This window comes from Bubalus kerabau, chromosome 1 (genome assembly GCF_029407905.1).
Source record: "Bubalus kerabau isolate K-KA32 ecotype Philippines breed swamp buffalo chromosome 1, PCC_UOA_SB_1v2, whole genome shotgun sequence".
Classification (NCBI taxonomy): Eukaryota; Metazoa; Chordata; class Mammalia; order Artiodactyla; family Bovidae; genus Bubalus; species Bubalus kerabau.
The window spans coordinates 141,132,242-141,154,729 of record NC_073624.1 but is presented as its reverse complement, the minus strand read 5'-3'; the positions used below and the strand labels follow the sequence as shown (position 1 = coordinate 141,154,729).

The following is a 22,488-nucleotide window of genomic DNA, read 5'->3' as shown; positions in this document are numbered from 1 at the left end:
AAGTTGACAATGGCCAACTGAGAGGATCATCGAGGACTGCCCTCTTACAACTACAAGAGAAGTTGCCAAAGAACTCAATGTCAACCATGCTATGTTGTCTGGCATTTGAAGTAAACCAGAAAGGTAAAAAGGCTCGATAAGTGGGTGTCTCGTGGGCTGACCACAAATCAAAAAAATTGTTGTTCTGAAGTGTCGTCTTATTCTATGCAACAACAACAAACCATTTCTCAATTGGATTGTGACATGCAACAAAAAGCAGATTTTATACAACCGGCAATGACCAACTCAGTGGTATGACTGAGAAGAAGCTCCCAAGCACTTCCCAAAGCCAAATCTCCAACAAAAAAGGGGTCATGGTCACTGTTGCATGATCTGCTGCCACTCTGATCCACTACAGCTTTCTGAATCCCAACAAAACCACGACATCTGAGAAGTATGCTCAGCAAATCGATGAGATGCGCCAAAAACTACGTCTGCAGCCAGCATTGGTCAACAGAAAGGGCCCAATTCTTCTCCACAACAACACCCAAACACACATCACACAACCAACGCTTCCAAAGTTGAACAAATGGGTCTACAAAGTTCTACCTCATCTACATATCCACCTGACCTCTCCCCAGCTGAAGCATCTTGACAGCTTTTTGCAGGGAAAATGCTTCCACAACCAGCAGGAGGACAGACCATGCTTTCCAAGAGTTTGTCGAATCCTGAAGCGTGGATTTTTACGCTACAGGAGTAAACAAACTTATTTCTCATTGGCAAATATGTGTTGATTGTAATGGTTCCTATTTTGATTAATAAAGATGTGTTTGAGTCTAGTTACCATGATTTAACATTCAGACTGAAACCATAATTACTTCGGCACCAGCCTAATAAAAAGCAAGTGGAAAGGTCCAAAGAAAGAGAATTCAAGGCCAGGCACATCTCTGGGATTTTAGGGGGAAAAAGAGAGGCCGCTGAACTCCAGCACACTAGCTGAAAACACACAGGGCCAGGCAACTAGGAAAACCCCAAATCCACAGCACTGTTTTCTTGACCCCATTGTGCGTAAAGCATTTGGTAAAGCCTCTGAAAACCCACTATTACTCCAATCTGTCCTAAATAAACATATTCATTAAAATGGGGGTAAAAGTTCAAACCTCAAATTTCCTCAGAAGTGACCTGTACAAACTACAGACTGAAACACACAATGTTAGAGGAGAGAAGAGGAGTGGGTCTTTGACATTTAAGAAAACTACTGTTTTGCAATAAAATCTCACAGTTAAAGTACTTGAAAAGACAAATGAGCAATTGGGAAGAATCAGCATCAATACTAAAGAGAATTGAGCCTAAATGTCCAAATCAAATACCTGTTCACAAAGCCCTCTGGAATAGCTCCATCAATTCACATGTAGGATGTATATACTACTGGATTCCACAGTGATGCTATCATGGTAACAGCTATAATAATGGCCTATAATCAGTAATCATGTAGTGGCCAAAGAGATGAGAGGTGGAATGCAAACGAAAGTATTTTAGAGTTACAATAAAAGAAAAGCACATTGCACTTCCAGCTCAAGGGGAATGTTGAATCAAACTTCATTTTTAAAGCACATTTGAGGCACAGTGTTGCACTGTTCAAGGGTGTTTGACAGACCACGTGGATCAGTCAGTTTATTCTTCACAGTAGGCTCTTATCACCTGATGCAGATAGAAGTATTGCCCCAAATAGGCCAGTCTGTCTATAATACCAGATATTTATGAGTGTGCAAGAAGCCAAGGCTGCCTAAAAGATTTTCCAAAAGACCCCGGGTATGCAATCAGAAACTAAAGGTGGTATATATATACATATACATAGCAAGGGACTCAGACCACAGCTGAATTTCTTTCATCTTTGGTAATCTTCCCATCAGATGGTGACTACCACAGATATTTCACTGTGAAATTCACATTTCTATTAATGAGACTGAAACAAAAGTATGGGTTGGTCGCCTTTTCCATCATGGTCTTTTTTTATCATAGATATGGCCATACACCAGAAAACAGAAAATGAAAAAAAAAAGAAAAAGGCAGGAACAGCTAGAGTCCAGAAGGATGATAATGAACTAAACTAACACATACGATAATTTAGGGAAGACATGCTGGTCTTTTATCTTATTTGATCAGAACAGCTTAAACAAAGCTGGACTCCAAGCTGGTATTCAACTGTGGCTCTTTATTGAGGCAAATACACTACAAACCTACCCTAAATGCTACAATATTTAACTATAGGAATTACAGAAGCTTGAAAGGCAAGGCAGTGATACAGAGCCAGAAAACCTTCTGCCATATTAGCTGATGATGGTGCTCATTAGATAATAGTCTACATTTAACACTACTGATTTTTTTTTTAAAGATAACTAAACTTCAGGAGGTATAGGGGTTCAATAACATCTTTTCCCTCCTTTTTGCCCTGAGGAGTAAAAAGTCAAGACCATACGGCTTTAGGGAAGATATTCTAACAGTTTTGCCTGAGTCAGTCCTATCCAGAGAGGGTGCCAAGCCTGATGGATGTGCCATGGCTTTCTTCCACTGGAAGCCTAGGGTTCTTAACAGAGATGAGCTTGCAAAACGTAAATGGGTAAGACGGTATAAAAGAACAACCAGAGTATGTCCTGGTGAGTAATTAGGATGGGGAAGGATTCTGAAACCATATCCTGGTGAAAAATTGAAAAAAAAAGGGGGGGGGGATTATTTGGCTAAATAAAGAGAGGATTGAGGATGATATCAAGGAAAGGGGGAGGAAATATCAAGTGTACCAATGGCCAGTCTGACAGTACTATGAAGAGCTCCTAACAAGCATGAGTTTCTTACTTTGTTCAACTATTGTATCCAAGAGGTGAATGCTGGTAACCTGAACACTAAAAATAGCACTGAAGTTGCAATTTCATTTTCTACTTCTGCCCCAACATCTCAAACTCTAAAGTTTAGAACAAAGTGTTAAATTCTATAAACTTCTCTTCAGTTTGACTATTCACCTTAAATCCATTATCAAAAGATATGAATCTTCTAGAAAGCATTCATCACTCTAGGCGACACTAGAAGATCTAAAAGTCAATAAAAATTCCAAATGGAAGGGTCTTAACTTGAAATGAGCCTTCAGGAGGGTGGCAGTATGAATATCTAGACAGCAATATCGAGGACCAGCTGTCGACTGGCTCACACACAGATTTCACAGACTTCCCTTCCAGCAGATCTAGCCAAGGTGGCTGAGTGCAGACAACATACATCATTGTTATTTATTCAAGACACTTTTTATATGTTCATTTTGCCATTGTTTCAGGACAGTGTTCAACTCTTTGATTACATGACGAAGCTGAATTTTAACTTTGAAAGGAATGGAATAAGCTCCCATCAGTGTTCCCAGGCCCTTAGAAAATAGCTTGTCACTATGCTGTTCTAAAGCTCTGAGTATCTTGGGGACAGACTCTTGGAAGTGTGAACTTGCTCCTGTCAGAGGTTCTTTGGGCTGTCACTTGACAATGAAATGAAACAACCTTTTGAAGAAAGAGCCACGTTGGCACGTGGACGGCATGCCTCTCCTGTGTTTGTTGTGCTAGAATTAGATTGTTTAAAGAATGCATGGTTCATACAACAATATTGTTGGAGGAGCCTGTGACAAAATCCTTTGGAAATTATCTTTACAAATTTTTGATAAGCTTCGAGTGTAATTGATTTCTATTTTGAACTCAAGGACACGGTAAAGGCTAATTTGTTTCAGTGAAGAGGCCCTTCTGTAGGGATTCCTCATGATATCCACAAACAGCATAATTCAACACTATATCATCCAAGAAATTTCCCAAGTTTCTATCTTAAGAAAAAAAAAAAAAATTGCCTGGTAGGTCAGCCATGGACGTTAAAATATAAACAACAAATACCTCAGAAGACTGTTTAACATACAAACAAAATTTACATCTAGGAAGGAAGGAAGGATAAAAGAAAAGGGTTGTCTTAGTAAGAATCATGTCTTCAATCCTAAGAAGTTCATTAGATGTCTCTGGTGAAAAATACTTACAAACTCTCAGCACCTTACCATGCTTCTTATTAGAGACATTTATACTGTTTTCTGCAACACAAGGCAAGAATCCTTCCCATAGCCAGCCACATCCTGGGAAGCAGCTTGACATATCAAACTCACAGTTAAGTTGAAACAACCGTTTGAAATAAAAAGCCTCCAGAAATTCCAGGCAAAGACTACAGTCAATTTCTAACTAAAAGTACTAGAGAAGATACCACACATCACTGGCCACTGTGGCCCAGCTTATTTAGACAGAATTTAAGAGGAAAAGTGTTATATAAAATATAAATACATGTTTTTACATAAACATAAAATATATTTGTATCCTTTCTCCACATAGATGTATATATAATATATACAAAGTGTGTGAGTATATATAAAATATATATAAGTAAAAGCAAGAACCTAAACGATTTTAATAACAGTCTTCTATCGAGGCAGATAGTGAGAGCGTAAACCGTGCCCCAAATCACCAGAACATGAGATTAGGGATGTTCTTAGACAAATTAGCTAATATTATACCGCCTAGCTCCCTTTGATATAGAATCTCCTTCTCATAAGAATACAACAATGACAAAACCATCTCAGACTTCAGCTTCACAAATGCTTCCATAGACACTTTTTTCTCAGTCTATCTTCTCAAAAACCAAAGCACACACTATTACCCATTTCACACATGAGGGACCTGAAGGTGTAAACACAGTGACTTGTGCCCTGAGTGACATCTCCAGGGCAGGGAAAGCTAAGATTCTCCTGACCATCAAACCATGGCTCCTTTACCACCACCATGGCTGTCTATTCCCCAAGGTACAGTAAACCTCCCAACAACAGAAGAGACAGGAGAAGGTACTCTTTCTCAATTTGATGGGACTTTAGAAACAGAAATTGAACTGAAGGAACCCCCATCATTAAATTCAGCCATACCCACACCCGCATCTTTTGGTCTCTTTTCCCAATTTCAGCTCAGATTCCCCTATCTTTTCTTTCTTTTTCTAGAGAAACATGTGGAGATGAAACCATTCATAGCTGCCCATTCACAGACAATTTGTGGCAGCATAATTGACAATGAGTCTGCTGCTGCAAAAAAAAAAAGAGAAAATGCTGCTTTAATAACCTTGGCCTAAAATACATTCTGTTGTATGCCTCAAAGGGTTTCAATAAAAAGTCAACCTGTAGAGACATATTTTCTTGGCTTAAACAACAATCCAAAGCATATAAATGTAGTCCAACTATAATGACATATTTATAGGCCAATAAAGCTTACACTGCAGCTTTCATACTTCACTTAAAGGAACTCTGTAAGAAGCAGTGTTATATAAAATAATTTGATTTTTTTTTCAAACTTTAGCCCAAGGAATAAAAAAAAATGCAAGTATGCTATGTTTAACTGATAGTGTTTATATTCCTTAGTTGCTTAAAGTTTCATAAAATGAAATAATTCTTCATTTGACTAGTTCCAACTGCCATACCAAATATGGGTATCAGGTCCACTTTATTACAAACGCTAAGTACTGTAATTCTAAAGACAAAAATAAATAACTAGAGGCTTGTATAGTGAACGATTTAATCAACCCGATTCTTCTGGAAAAACAGGTTCCTGTGTTCATTATGCTTATGAATAATACATTCCTTAACCCTTCGATTTTAACATGGTTATTTTTTTCTTCCTTTTTCTATAAACTTCAGTATGAAACTGTCTGAAAGAAGGTAAAATATTTCACTGAGTAAAGTCACAATTTGAATTGGTTTCATATTGAACTTTCTTTGAAAAGGACAAAGAAGGGGGAAAGGGACGAATGTACTCGCACATCTCAGAAGTGTTTTTTTAAGATTATTACTTTCCACACCATCTAGATCTGCAGTTTAGTCATCATTTATGATCTTAAATAGTTTTTTTTTTTAAGCAAACATGACATCCGCAAATATTGTCCTTGAAGGGCAAGGGGATTAAAAAAATGAAAGAGTTGTGATTTGATGATTTGAGTCAGAGCAGTTATTGGAAGCTGCCATTTGGGGCAGAGTTTCTCTTTGTGGAGTATTAATTTGTTGGCAGAAACACATTTGTGAGAACATTTTTTTTTTTTAAACTATTCAGAGAGACAGGAAGTGACAAACTGGGATTAAAGGGAACTTATTCTAACTAAACACTGAACAAGAAGAGTTCTATAATTAGCTTTTATATGGTAGAATCCCTTCTTTAAGAGTCAACTAAATTATTTTGTTATTATTGATATTTTAACATGGCAAAATAATTCAGTCAGAAAAATAACATATTGGAGTTTTACTTTATCCACGGAAAGGTGAGATCAGTCTATTCTTTCCTTACTTCTGCTAGGAAAAAAAAGAGGGAGGGGGTCTTAAGTAATCTCAGAGTTCATCTTCTTTCTCTGGTAAGAACAATGAGGAGCTGGAAGGGTTCTACAGAAGGAAAAACCTAATAAGTGTGTGAACTTCCATCAACAATGTGGTATTGGAAGTGGTTTCAGTGTGGCCAAGAGAAAGGGAGATAAGAAAACCACTGGGTAGAAAGAAAAGTGCAGACAACAAATATTTTGATGTTACAGACAGAGAAAGGAAGAGGTTGAAGAGAAAGTTGTTGGGACAGGAATGTACACAGCAAAGGACACCCCCAATCTCCCCAATATAAATCCTCACAATGTAAACTCGCAACCCTTAGATCAAGCAGATAATGAAAACTCATTACATTAAGGAAAGTTTTTGTTTCTCTTTCCACATTATTACAACACAGTGTGCATTCCAATTACAAAAGCTATTTGTCTCAAATTCCCCACAGTTCATACCAACTAAGTAGAATTTCAAGGCCCCAAATTCTATCCTTAAAGAGGTATTTTACATTAAAAAAAGAGAGAAAAATACACAGTGTTCCTTATTCTTCAGAGAGCTTTCCCAGTCAAATCTCCTGTTGCTTATTTTCCTTTCCTCTGCACTAATCATAGAGCTGTTTCCCAAATGAGACCACCCCCCACCCACCACCCAAAAAAAAAAATCAGTCATCTAGAGATCCTTTTATCAGGTCACATTCCTTGGCCTTGCCTCAATCTTACTGAATGAAGAATCTGGGAAAACTGGCCTCAGCAATCAGTATTATTTAAAAAATTTCTCTAAGTAAGTCTAACGAACAAGATTTAAAAACCACTAAGTACTTTGAATATGCATTATAAACCAATTTCTTCTGGAATCAATTATTAAAAAGTTACATTATGGACATTTTTAGAGTTCAGGAAGATCAAAACCTCTAAATGTCCTGATGAAATTAAGAAGTTGGGTTTCTTTTCATTCATTAATAAACTATCAATTTTAAATACAAAAACAGCCCTGCTATAAATACTCTTGTTTATATGCGTGACATCAAGCTTAACCATCTACACATCCTTTCGTCCCCCGTGGGTTTCCTGTTTAGTTTTTTATTAGTAACAGTATATTTCATAATTTAAAAAAAAAACACAAACAAACAAAAGAAAGGTTTTAATGTTAAGAAAAACATAAGACAATAGCAATACAGCTTAGATCATATATTAGGCAAGTAACACAACAGCTGTATTATTCAGCATTACCACATGTCAGAAGGCTAGTCACATGTGTTCACAAAATTGTAACAGCCTATATAAGAAAATCAGTAAAAAAAAAAGGGGGGGGGGAATTCTTTGGTTTTAAAATAAAAACCACTAGATTAATAATTTTCCCTAAATGTGCACATGACAACCAGGCCACCATGACCAAAATATTATTGTCTGACATCTAACAAAACATGCCAAGAAACTGTTGATTATTAAACTCAAACTGCAAGAAAATATTAATGCTATTCCCAAAATACAGCATAGCTCATCACAAACCAGAATCACACAAAAGACAAGTCAGTTATAGGTGTTATTCAGTCTCATTATGCCAATTAAAATAGTCTTAAGTTTGTTGTAGTAGTTAAAATCTAGGTTAAAAGAAAAAACAGGAAGTTTTCACATTAACGCATAAAATAGGGCTATGAAAATCAGCACTGTGCTAGAATGAAAGAAAAAGATGCCTTAATATGTTAAAAGTGAAGTTCCTCTTTGCCTAAAGAGGAAATAACTGGTCTAAATCAGAGGTCAACAACATTGGTCTTGAGCAATGCTAGGAAAGTAAGTCAGTGAATGCCACCCGGGAGACACAAAAGAGGAAAAAAAAAAAAATAGGAAAGGACACAAAAAATTCATTGGAGAAGACAGTGTTAAGAAAAAGCAACAGACTTAATTATAGAGCCCCTTCCATACACCAATATACACCTATCACTGGGTGTTACATCTCCCAATGACCCTGAAAAGTGTCCACATTTTCCAGGCGTGGGGGTTAATTTGCCCAAGCCCACACAGCTAAGGAAGCAACAGAGTCAGGATTCAAACACTAAACAGAATAACAACTCTAAATCCCAATTTCTCTTTTAAAGCTGTAGTGGAATAGGGGAAGGAAGGAAAGAAAAAACCATATAGTTAATGGTGACCACTGAACACTAAAAACTCTTGGGGGACCTAGGCCAGGAGTTGCCAACCAGCAAAGGATCCTCTGCTCTGAGGATCAAGGATCCTTGATCCACGTTAAGTAATTCATCTGTCTTCCTCGTTTTGCTTTCCTGACACAGTCCTAATAAATGTCATATTATCTACTCAGAACAAATACTATAACTCTCCACTCATTCAATTTTAGGTCCCTCAATTAAGACTTAACGCCTTGATAGCAACTGAAAGTGAAAGTGAAAGTCGCTCAGTCGTGTCTGACTCTTCAGGACCCCATGGACTGTATAGTCCATGGAATTCTCCAGGCCAGAATACTGGAGTGGGTAGCCTTGCCTTTCTCCAGGGGATCTTCCCAACCCAGGGGTCGAACCCAGGTCTCCTGCATTGCAGGCACGTTCTTTACCAGCTGAGCCACAAGGGAAACCTAAGAATACTGGAGTGGGTAGCCTATCCCTTCTTCAGTGGATCTTCCTGACCCAGGAATCCAATTGTGGTCTCCTGCATTGCAGGAGGATTCTTTACCAACAAGCTATGAGGGAAGCTACTGAAAGTTGCTAAATGCCACGTGTTATATTATCCATTTTCTAGCACAGGGCTCCACACATAGAAGGTCTTGTGACCCAACAGGTAACATCCATTTCTTACACACCCAGTCATCTATCCATAAATATTCCCAGGTCCCTTTGAGATTAAAGAAATTACATATATATATATATATATATATATATATATATATATGTACACGAGAGAAGGAAATGGCAACCCACTCCAGTGTTCTTGCCTGGAGAATCCCAGGGACAGAGGAGCCTGGTGGGCTGCCATCTATGGGGTCGCACAGAGTCGGACACGACTGAAGCGACTTAGCAGCATACATGTACACACACACACACACACACAGATATGAATGACAGTGTTTCCAGCAAAACCTACAATAAAAGAAGTGGTTACTGTACATGCCCAGAGGTTAGATTTAGAAGTACAAACGATAATTACCAAGGTCAGCCTTTTCCTTGAGAACGTCTTTGAAGTTGAGTCCACTGTTTAAGGTTGACTGCCGGTACTTCAGCAGAGCTTCCTTCTGTCCATTCCTTCCCAGGGACTCCGTTTTCACTGACCCAGCTTGGAGACCACATCTCCACTTGGAGAAATCAGAATGTACCCACTTGACCAGGTCTTCAAGCTTCACGATCACCTTTTCGGAAACAGCAATGACTTCATCCTACAAGAGGTAGTTGGGAGAGAACAACGTTATTGGTGGTTCTGAAGTAAAATAATACATTTTTCAATAAAGCCCATCTGAAACACCATTTGAGTGGTTTAATGCGAGAAGACAATGTGTTTTTTTTTTTTTTTGGTGACAGAGGACCTTCAATAACTCCCTTCATTTCAAAGGTTTTTCACGGCTTGTGGTCTAGCTGAGGAGTAATTTATAGGATTTTTTGTTAGGTGCTTAGAATACGTCCAAAAATTGGGCAGTAATTCTAATAGCTATCTTTAATGCTAGTTGCCAAAGCTCAGTCTCCCTTTTTGACCGCTTGGGTGAAAGCTAATTTTTAGGTGCCATTAATTACAAAAGTAAAAAAGCAAGAAATAGATGACTAATGGTTAGCCTGTCTTTATATAAATGGTCTAAGTAAATCTGGGATTCTTGGAACTCTGACTCACCCCCAAATTCCTATGTTTATGGTACATTTTCCCTTGGCTTATACACAAATATTGAATTTAACTTTTGTCCTAAAATTAAATAAAACTGTGATGTAATCCCAGAAGAAATACTTCATAAATGTTATGTGCTTCCCACTGAAAGAAACTTACACATTCTCATGTTTCTTAAAAACTTTGTAAGTTGAGAAATGAACTGATTTTTTCTCTTAATACATATGGGGTAAGAAGCAAGAGGGTGGGTGAGGAGAAAGCCTTTGAATCTAAGAAAAGTAGTTGAAACTTAAGTTTCTCCTATGGATCATAAATTTGAATTTTAAGCATCTTTAATTGTTTCCAGGAAACAACCAACTTTTCTGACTCAGAATTAATCCAACAAGATATTTAATAGATATCCATTCATGGAGCAAAGGAGGGCCTCTCCTTTCCAAAGATACTTTGAAAAGGCTTAAGAAGATCATCTCCCTGGGTTTAAACTTAGATTATTTGAAGCATTTGACATTTCAACTTGAACTGACTTCTTTCATTTCTTTTACTTCACGTTTCTGAAGAAAGCTGAGCTGTGAAAACCCCTAAGCTTACAAAATCTTAGAAATATTTTTGACAAACAACAACAGGAAGATGTCTCTGAGCTATTAAACAAAGGGAATTCACAAGTGATTTTTGGCTAATTTTTCTATAAAACATGACTCTTTCCTTCTTCTCTCCCACCTACACACACACACACACACACACACACACACACACACACACACTGTACACACTACTCCAAAGCAAACAAAAGAGGGTTTATTAAGATAAGCTTCATACAGTTAAAAGCCCTGGATTTGAAAACATTTAGTCTTTTTAAAATGTTTTAAGGTAGGATCTAAAATTTCACTTTTCCTCATCCAGTTCCAAGCTGCCTCTGAGAAGAGTTTGTTAGGTAGCAGCAAAATAACAAATCTCAATCAAAAATGAAAAGTAAAACTTTCGTAATGGAATCCTTTCCCTTATCATGATTAAATATGAACTTCCACTAAATGGGAGACAAAGCGGGAACTGTTTGTATCTTCTGCTCAAGAAAAAAAAAAAGTCAATACTTTATAAACAATGGGGCATATTACAAAGTACCATTTCAATGGATGATTTCACTCAGACTCACTACACCATCCTCTTGAAATAAAAGATCTGTAGTTGTCACGCATTTTATAGCTATTACATGGTGATTATTAAATGCCAGAATAAAAATTCAGGCTGGGTATTGTTTCAAAGCATATGGGAACAGCTTCTGGAAAGGGCAAACCAGAAATCAAGTTTAGAATATACTGGAAAATAATTAAGTATCATGGTATATAAGTCTCAACATTAGCAAAAATGGAATTTGGCAACAATTTTACCAAATATGGTTCCCTAGAAGAGACAAGTCTGGAGATGAGTGTTATTTTCAAATAGCTCTAACTATGATCAAATGATTATCATTTCAATTACCAGTTGCTTCAGATCTTTTCCAAGAAATGGCATGACTAGCTCTGGCTGGCTTCCAACGCCCGCCAAACAAATCGTTTATTAACCAAGAGAAAATACAATCCTTATGATGTCATTGATGAATAAACCCATCTTTCAAGATCCAGTCTATAGATTTAGTCCTCCTTCCTCTTTCTCCCTGAAACAGACTTTGAGTACTATGAATATACACAATACATAAAAATAAATGCAGGAATTCAAATAAACACATATTAGCTGTAAACCCAAGTTTGGATTAATTGTGAAACCACTAGTATGTCTCACTGTGGATTCAGAGAAACTAGCCCTACAACATTTCAAATGCCAGGATTTAGAAGGAAATCTGATAAGCGGAGGAGGGGGAAGAAAACTAAACAACCCGAAAGAGCAAAATAGCCAACATATATATAGAAAATGTCTCAGGAAACATTACTTTGTATACACAATGGCATAAATCACATGTTCGTCTTTACTATTCTGAGCCGGTGCTGACTAAAGTTCCTAATACCATTCTTGGGCAAGTCTCTATATCTAAAAAAAGAATTTCAATAAGCTCATCTAATGATTACATTAGCTCTCTGCAAACCAAAAATTAGCACTAGATAAGTATTGCTGACTTACTCTCAACACAACAGGAACATAAAGAAATACACTATTATTCTATTAACGTGCCTTAGTTCTTTGAACCCAGAGCTGAATCAATATTTATATAGACTGAGTTGGGACGCTTTCTAAGTTCATCATTGTTTTAAGCTGCCTATTTCTGTCATTTGGATTTTGTTTCTCCAACTGTGTAGTAACAGCATACTCAATCACAGATTCCTCTAAGTCAAAGGAGATCATCTGGTCATATATCAGCCAGCTCATGTGTGTGGCTGGCCTCTCCAAGTGTTGTACAAATTGAGAAATTTTACACAAAGTCTCCAGACTTCTAATTCCTCTTATAAAATAAAGTGATATCTGAAAAAAAAAAAAAATAACCCAGAAAACCCCTCTCAAGACGGGAAAGTTGAAACTGAGTAGGGTTGCTTTCTTTAGATGGAAGGCAAGCCCTCTAGTTTGCCACTGACCCCCCACCACTCCCTGTCACCTCACATTCAGCCCACCATTCCCGTACCTGCCCGGCCCCTTGGACAGGCACCCATCATTTAAACTTCCATGCCCTAATTCATCCCACCTCCTTCACGGCAATGGTGAGAACAATAAGACTCAGGGACACGTCCTACTGACAACTTCAGGTGGAAGTTGGACAAGAATCCAAGTTTCCTATCTGCCAACACAGCATTCATCCTGGACTCTGGAGCCAGACTGCCTGGGTTCAAATCCCTGCCCTGTAATTTACTCCCTGTGGAACACTAGGCAACTTTAACTTTCTTGTGCTTCCATTTTTTAAACACACTTTTTTTTTTTTAAGTTTAGTAATACTGTCTATCTCTGATGCTAATGGTGAGGATTAAATCTGTCAACATAAATGAAGTGGTATGTCACCTCATTATCCTTGTTTCTCTAAATTAGTGTTTTCCAAATAGTACCACACAGAGATGAGTTTAGATGGTTCATGGATAAATCTTTTAAAATTCAATATAACTTACTCACTGCATATTTATTCTTGTAGTAACTTTCCACTTATGGGGAAGTGGTACTGGCTTCCCATTTATAGGAGATACAGAAAGTTTCTTTTAAAAAAAAATTTGTTTTTAAAAATGGGTTAGTTTGAACAAAAGCATTAAATAAACATAGGAGATATGGGTATGGCAAAAAAAAGTCTTGATGCTATGAAAATAAAATTTGCGATGGTATATTATATATCAGTGGTTCTCAAAGTATGGTCCAGGAGCCCTGGGGAATCCCCAAGACTATTTCAGGTGGTCCATAGAGTCAAAACAATGATCATAATAATACTAAGAAATTATTTGCTTTTTTCACTCTTATTCTCTTTCAAGTGTCTATTGGGGTTTTCCAGTGACTATATGACAGATGGTATGGCAAAAGAGTGAATACAGAAGGAGATATCAGAATACAGCTGTCTCTGTTAAGCTCAATGGTAAAGAAATTTACAAAAATGTAAAACAATGCCACTGTTTATACTATTTTTTTGTTTTTGAAAATATGGTTAATTTTCATAAAAATGTGTTACATTTACATAATGGGTTTATATTGCCATTTTCATTTTTAAAATTAACTTACAGTAAAACTTCCTTTTTTGGTGTACAGTTCTTTGTACACATGGCAACTACTGATCTTGCCTGGTATGGTTTTCTCTTCTGCAAAATGTCATATAAATTAAATCATACAGTGTGAAATCTTTTAAGACTGCTTATATTTCACTCAGCATAATGCCTTTGAGAGCCACCAGGCTGCTGCCTGTATCAACAGCTTGTTCCTTTTTTTCTGCTGAATAGTACCCCGTGGTATGGATGTGTTCCATTGAGGAACACTGGGTTGTTTCCAACTTTGGTGATTACAAATAGAGTTGCTATAAATATTCATGTACAAGTTTTCGTGTGAACATGCATTTTCAGTTCTCTTGAATAAATACCTAGGAGAGGGACTGTTGAGTCATATAGTAAGTATATATTTCATTTTGCAGAAGCTGCCCCACTGTTTTCCAGAGTGGCTGTACCATTTTGCATTCCCACAAACAATGTATGAGCGTTCCAGTTGTCCCCTGTCCTTACCAGCACTTGATACTATGACTGTTAATTAACTTATTATTGCCATTTTAATATGTATGTAGAGGTTTCTCATCATGTTTTTAATTTTCATTTCCCTAATGGCTCATGATGTTGAACATCTTTTCAGGTGCTAATTTGCCATCCGTATATCCTTTCTGGTGAAGTGTGTATTTAAGTCTTTTGCCCATTTTTAAACATTGGGTTGTTTATTTCCATATTGTTGAGTTTTGAGAGTTCTTGTACCCTCGTGATATGTCTTTTATTAGACCTAGGGTTTGAAAATATTTTCTCCTATTCTGTAGCTAGTCTTTTCATTCTTTATCAGTGTGTTTAACAAAAGTTTTACACTTTGATCAAGTCCAATTGAGCATTTTTTAATTTTATGGATTGTAGTTTTACTTTTATACCTATGAATTCTTTGCCTGAGTTCTGGTCATGAAGAATTTCTCCTTTGTCTTCTTCCCAAAGCTTAATAGTTTTACATTTACAAATATAATCCATGTTGATTTAATTTTTTGTCAAGTCTGAGTCAGCTTGACAATCAGTTTTTGCATATAAATGTCACATTACTTTTATTTTTAAACAAATTGAGCATTTAAAATTATTTTAAGTTTTAATTTCTAATACCAATAGATATAATCCACATAAACCAAAGCACCTCTGTGGTCCTAAATAATCTGAGCATAAAGGGTCTTGAGTTCAAAATCTTTCAAAACCACTATATCATTAACCAAGGCTATTCACAACTTTTATACACAATGGAATATTACTCAACTATTAAAAAGAATGCATTTTAGTCAGTTCTAATGAGGTGGATGAAACTGGAGCCTATTATACAAAGTGAAGTCAGAAAGAAAAACACCAATACAGTATATTAACAAATATATATGGAATTTAGAAGGACGGTAACGACGACCCTGTACGCAAGACAGCAAAAGAGACACAGATGTAAAGAACAGACTTTTGGACTCTGTGGGAGAAGGTGAGGGTGGGATGATTTGAGAGAATAGCATTGAAACATATATACTACCATATGTGAAATAGATGACCAGTACAAGTTTGATGCATGAAACAGGGCAATCAAAGCTGGTGCACTGGGACAACCCTGAGGGATGGGAGGGAGGTGGGAGGGGGGTTCAGGATGGGGGACACATGTACACCCATGGCTGATTCATGTCAATGTATGGCAAAAACCACAATATTGTAAATTATCCTCCAATTAAAATAAATTAATTTTAAAAATAACAATTTAATAACAAGTGTAGCTTTGTCTTAAAATTCTCCCTCGTTAATAACTGTGAAGAATCTGAGATTTTATTCTACTTCAAACTTTATAAATTAATCTGTCAGTTTCATGGATGCTTATAGAAGACAGAGACTGTAAGCAGAGACAAAGGATGATTTACAGTTCACAGCAATAGCTTCCGTCAAAGTATCACCATCTGTGTTGGATGTTTGATACCCAGCTCCCAAAAGGGGATTCAAAGAGGCCTAGATGAGACATATACCTAAGAGTGGGGTGCATTTCAGGAGAGGAACCCCAAGCATAGGGAACCCAAATCTTTTAATACTGAGCAATAAGTATGTCTGCCCTTTGTTTTGGAGGAAGACACAAGCTCCATCTTCCAAGGCTGTTCACGACATAAACTTCCTTGAAAAGACAGTTGGAACAAAGGCAGTCAGTTCTGCTCACATGATGTGCAGATACTCAATGGACCCATGAAGAACACCTACCCAACAACTATTCAATTTCTCTCCTCCCTCATTCTACTTCCCTACGGGGAAAATGTAGGAAAGCACATATCCTTAGGTTCCTTCTGGGTCCAGTCTTCTTTCTTTGCATATCACTCCCTGAAGAAATCATTCTCCATGGAGATTCCAATGTTAATCTCTAAGCCCATGACTACACTCTATAGTTTGGTTCCAACTAGCTGGTTTAAACCTTCATCCAGACTCCAGTCCTTTGTTCAGTCCTCAGCTTAGATGTCTCAAGAGTCAACTCAAGTTCAGCGGAACTGCACCACTTGGCTTATATGTAAGAAAAGAGCTTAGTTGACACAAGAATTTAATATTCCCCACTGTGATTAACTGTTTGCCTGTATCTATTCTTCCTTTCTTCTTTAATAAGAGATTGCTGATTTGCTGGGCACAGAATAAAGACATCATTTCCCTGCTTCCCTTACAGCCAGATGCAGCCACCTGACCAAGTTTTGACCAATCGGATGTGAGTATCAGTAATGTGCACAACTTCTGGATCAGGCCCTCAAAGGGGATGGATATGCCTTTGGATCATACAAATGGAAGCAAATCTCTGGGGAGAAAAAAGATAAAAGCAGTCAAGTCTCAAAGATTTCATGGAACAGAGTCACCACGTTAAGCCTGAACCACTTACCCACAGGCTGTGACATGCGAGATTCTGAACTCCCAGGTTATTTAAACAACTTTAATTCTGGGCCTCTGTTAGCACAGCTAAGCCTATATATATAAAAATATATATATATTTTTTACTAACATATCATTCCTCAGGAGAGAAGATGTGAACAGAACCTTCCCTATGGCACCACGTGGTACCCAATAACAGACCTTTGCTGAGGAAAGCCATATTCAGCTATGTTAATAGAGCCCAAAGGACAATAAACACATTAGTGTATTCTGTGGGGGTTGGCAGGGAGGAGGAGGGTTAAACGAGAATAGGAAAACATGGCTTATTCACCTTAATCATCCTCAAACATCCTGTGTTTTTAAAATGTTCTTTGTAGAGCAGTTGAAATGTGATAGATGTCAGGAACACAAAACACATTAATAGGTGATGTTAGCTAAAAAAAAAATTGTGAAACCAAAACAACAGTCTACTTGGTTCCACAAGAGTGGGTAATTTGAAAAAAAAATTTAATATAGACCAGTTTAAAGTCTTTATTGAATGTTACAGAATTGCTTCTATTTTATGTTTGGGGGTTTTTTTGGCCTCGAGCATGTGGGATCTTAACTCCCCCACGAGGGATCAAACTGGCACCACCCCCCATACTGGAAGCGAAGTCCCACTGAATTGCCAGGGAAGTCCCAAGAGGGGGAGTTTTTCATCAAGACAGAAACTAAAACTGAAGACAAACTTTTCAAAGTTAGCGATGCCCCAAGCACTGGAGCAGGCATGTATGTCCATGGTGCTCACCAGCGGACTCAACCAAGGAAAAGAAAGCGCCCCACTGAGCCTGGTTACACTGGCCACTCACTCCTTTATATCCAAGCCTCCCTCAGATACCTGCCATTCAAGACCCTACACTTCTGCCCCCCCACTGTCCCTGTAACACATCTGTGTGTCCTGCTAATAGGCTATCTATGCAAAGAGTTAAAGGTGTCACTCGGCAGGCACGTGGGTGTCAATCAGAGATCCAAGAATATCCAGCAAAAGAGAATGGTAATGGGGGTCAACAATACGAAGTTTTCACTGATCAATAGTGAAACAGGAACAAGGAAGACAAAGTAGTGTATATTTCAAGAAACTAAATATGCTAGATTTCAAGGACTATCCTTGTATCAGTCAGGATCCCAACAGGAAAAAGATGGAATATTTGAATAACGATAATCACAAAGAGACTAATAAGAAAGATGTTGGTGGGTGTAAAAGCACCCTAGGACAGCGATAGTCCAGGAAAGTGGGCTTATAGCAGCTCACCTGTCACCATTCCTGGGGCAACTGTCAAAGGTGGAGGGAATGGTTACAGGAGCAGCAAACCTTCTACCAGTGGCTTTGACTGTTTCTCAGTGGGACACCGACAGTCCGTGGGAACCTCACAGGAAAGAACAGGACAAACACCTGCCTTCACTCTCCTCCATCCCTCGCTCTTCTATGGGGAACCTTCATAGAAGCGGGGTCCAGGAACTCTGTTAATGGGGCCACACAGGCGGGCCCTCAGGGCAGAAAGAAGGGAGCAGTGCTAATCGAGAGAGGCTCCCTACACACTCTTTTCTATTTAAGACTTCATATCTCTTCCTTTCATCTGGTGGTGTTTTAGAGGGGGAAAAAAGATACTATGAGGATGGCAATGGATGGTAGTAGCTGTTTTTTAATGTCCTTAACTTGACAAAATAAAATGATACCAACACTACCTTGGTCCCTAAAGTGGGAATTACTGAGCTTATTACTTGTGACATGCTAAATCGTTGTTAGGTGTCAGTATTTGATGATGAATTGCATCATTCTCTCTCCTACAATAAACACCTTTTTAATGGCAAAGATGTTTGTTTAACTTTTACTTCTCTTGCGCTAAGGAGCCACGGACTGTGCTGGGCCCAGAGCTTACAATGAGTGCTTCTGTTGATGGCCCCCACGCCTGTCTGGATACTCCACGCTGGAAGAAACTAAGAGAGCTGAGGAAACACTGGCTTCGGAGTCTCTCGGACCCAGGTTCCAATGTAGCTCTACTGTGTTTAATGTTAATGTTGGGGTGTAACATTATCTTGCCCAGGTCTCATCTTAAAAAGGCAGGGTGGGGGGAGGTGAATAGGACAAAAGAATCCACCTCATAGCATATCTAGCCTATGGGATAATTCTAGTACATCTGTCAACACAGGCATCCTAGAAATCATGGCTATTACTATTATTACACATAACATCACTGTAACTGAAAAAGAGGGGGGCTGGTCTTCGCATGTCACCTGCAAGGAACTGTGTACTTCCTAACTCTTAATTCTTTGGGGATGATATCCCTGTAGCTCCTGATGGGTGTCTCCAAGGCAAAGATGAGCCAGAAAGCCATCAAGAATGTTTGGGCTTCTAAATTATATTCCTCAACCCTCAAGGATACAGCAGTGACAAACCCTGAGGTACTTTATTTTACCCACACTAGTCTATGGATTCAACAGATATTATCTTATCTAATCCCCATACGGACTTGCTGAAGTAGGTATTCTCAGGCCCATTTTAGTGATGAGAAAACTGAAGTAGAACCAGAAACCAGCTTTGTAACCCTATGGTCTCTGGGAAACTGGTCTCTTTTTTTCCGGCCGTGCTGCACAGCATGTCCAATCTTAGTTCCCTGACCGGGGATCGAGTGCATTCGCCCTGCAGTGGAAGCTGGATTCCTAACCACTGGACCACCTGGGAAGTCCCAGAAACCGGTGTCTTGAGCCTTTACAGGAGTAACACTCCAACCTACTCCTATCCTGGAATAAGTAAACCTTCCCCACCTCCCACCAATTTCCTAGGGTGGGTGGGATTTAAAGTCATTTTGCAACAGAAAGTATTTTAATTTTTATTTTGTTTTTGTCCCCAAAGTAAGACTATATGCCTTAATTCAAAATGTGAAGAATTTTCTGTTGTCCGAGTGATGAAGACATCCTCTCAAGTATGCTAAGGTTTAATTTGACTCCCTTAACATGATGAAATGGATTTGCCATGGAGGCTCCCTAGTGTATTGGGTTCCAATTTCCCAAGCCAGTCCCTTCTCTTTCAACCACTGCCCCCTCCACCACCAGATGTCTGGGTGACTTCTGTGGCTCAGTGAATTTTGGAAATTCATCCTGGCACAATTAGAGAGAGTAAGCAAACACAAGACTGCTCTGAGGGGCGATTTGTCAAATGTAATGTGACCATCCTTCATGGCTTTGCCAAAGGCATTTGAGTATCAAACAAGTAATTCAAAAACCCTAAATATTTTATGTTCCTAAATACATTTTTAATACACACTAATCTAAAACCTGTTAGGCAGCAGTCTGCTCCCCTACCAGAAGGCCATCTCGAAAGAAAACCTCAGAAATATCCTGTCGTTAATTCCCAGTTCCATTTCTTTTCTTTTGGATTTACCATGCATTCATCTTTTTTCCTCCCTAAGATTAAAAAAAAAAATTATACAGAAACAAGAAAACACATCCTAGCATTCTCTCTAAATAGGGAAGCATTTGATATGTAGAGAAGATGCCTTCAGTCAATGGTTGAACCAGCCTACCCTTCCTTTAGCCAAATTAATAGGGTGTTAACGTCACAGTCTATTTTTTCTTAACCACTTTCAGGCTGCCATAATAAAAACTAGCGTGGCACTCATATACTTAGCTCTGGCCATTAAAACAGAAGCAAAAGAAGATAAAGGAGCACAATTCCAGTGTTAAAGCTCAACCAAGGTACCTATAAAGAACATTCTCTAAAAGCACAAACAAGAACAATAGAACTCAGATTCAACCACCACCCAACCCAGATGTTCCAACATGCGGAGTGACTTCAACTCATTACTTTTGCATCTCCTGATCTTTTTTTCACCTAGTTTTATAGGCACATGGCACCCTGCCCAGGTACGAAGTTCAGTGGGGCCCATATTCCTTTGAGACCCTAAAAGGAAGAAGAAAATTCCTTGTCCCTGTTGGTATATGAAAATCACAATGGGAGTCGTCCAAATTAGTCAAAGTTATTGGTGATCTGGCAACAGCATCTTGATATACAGCTGCCATTAATGAGAAGAGCAGTCTTCACAGACAATCATCGAAAGCCTTACGCCTATTTAGGACACTTTAATGTAGAAACCAAGTAAATCTTCCTATTTTGTGTAGCTTTTATTTAAACATAAACATATGATTTAGACATGCTCCCTCCTGTTAAACTTTTTTGCTCTGTTCGCTTAGCACAGTTCACATTATTATCTTCACATGTACAATGGCAGTGGAATAATTTGAAACCCAGGGCTTTATTTAATAATGTAATTATCCTATATTGGATTACTTAAAAGGGGCTTTGTATTTTAAAGTTCTAGTTTTTCCCATACTGGCGATATGCTCTGACACAGTAAACGATTCAGGCTTTAGTCAAAAGCTCTAAACTCAGTTTGGAAAAATATTGAGTGTTTTTGAATAAGACAGGATTAGCATAAGAGCCAATTTGCAACCACAGTTGGTGACCTTTCTACTCCTGTTCAAAGACTGTGGTGTGGAGGCCAACATGGAGGATGGACCACGAGCAACTACAACCGCCTTATTCCAACTCTCCGCCACCTCAGGGATGGTATATAATCCAGAGAATAAAGCCCAAGTTTTCCTCAAGGTACACTTCCTGAAGGCAGGGCTGTGACTTGTCTTCCACACCTTCTGATATTCTATATACTACCAGGAGGAGCTGAATGAATAAACGAACGAGTGAATGAATGAATGCCATCGGGTGTTCTGGCAAAACAGTTGCAGAAGGGAATCCAGAAGGAGCCGTCACAAGCTGAGCATTCACAAACTGAGCTTCGTCCAATGCTATTGTCCAGAGGAATTTTGTTTGCGTGTTTCCCCAACTCAACTCAATCCGATCCAATTAAGCTGTATTGTGCCCTGTGCCAGGAACTGGGCTGAGGACCAGCCGCGGACAGATAAGGATGAGGACAACACTGCTGCTGCCCAGGGCTCCTGTTTCTTGCCTAGGAAGTGAAGGTTGCTCGCGCTCTCTCTCGTTTCCTTCGCCAGAGAATCAATTCATTCTTTCACGTTCAATGTCCAGGACATATCTTTGAGCCTCCGGTCTAGGCACAGCAGAAGGCCAGGGAAGAGCAACAGTCTAGCGGGGGCAAGGGACAAGGGACACAGAGAGTAAACCATAGTCCTCAGCTAAAAGTGACTTATAGAATGAGAAACTGTCATAAGTGATCTCATTCATTCAACAAATATTTATTGAGTGCTAACTATATGTCGGACTTCCCTGGTGGCTCAGTGGTAGAGAATCTGCCTGCCAATGCAGGAGATGCAGGTTCAATCTTTGGGTCAGGAAGATCCCCTGGAGAAGGAAATGGTAACCCACTCCAGTATTCTTGCCTGAGGAAGCCCATAGACAGAGGAGACTGATGGGCTACAGTCCACGGGGTCGCAGAAGAGTCGGACGTGACTTGGCACCTGAACAACTGTATGTCAGGCTTTGGGATTATCATCAGGGGTTACATAAAAGTCCCTACCTTCCTGGAGCCTACAGTTGTGGAGGAGGGGTACTGTTTGTGTCTGTGTTGGGGGAGAGGGATGTAGGGAGTCAGATAATAAAATATGAGGCAAAAGAACTGGAAGAGGTCATAATGGGAGACAAGGGGTAGGACTGGGTATGATGTCAAAGCAATGGTCAGGGAAGGTCTCTGCTGAGACCCTGAGGAAGAGAAGGAACAAGTGAAGA

General features: G+C 38.8%; 1 protein-coding gene across 4 annotated transcripts in view; it reads right to left on the bottom strand.

Annotated features, from left to right (window-relative positions):
- The window catches only part of ARID5B (AT-rich interaction domain 5B), a 192,812-nt gene that overhangs the window by 149,572 nt on the left and 20,752 nt on the right, over positions 1 to 22,488 (bottom strand). For all 4 annotated transcript variants that reach the window (XM_055590255.1, XM_055590242.1, XM_055590248.1 and 1 more), the window contains one exon: positions 9,538 to 9,763. In XM_055590255.1, coding sequence (XP_055446230.1) covers positions 9,538 to 9,763 — 226 coding nt within the window. The remainder of the gene's footprint in view (positions 1 to 9,537; positions 9,764 to 22,488) is intronic.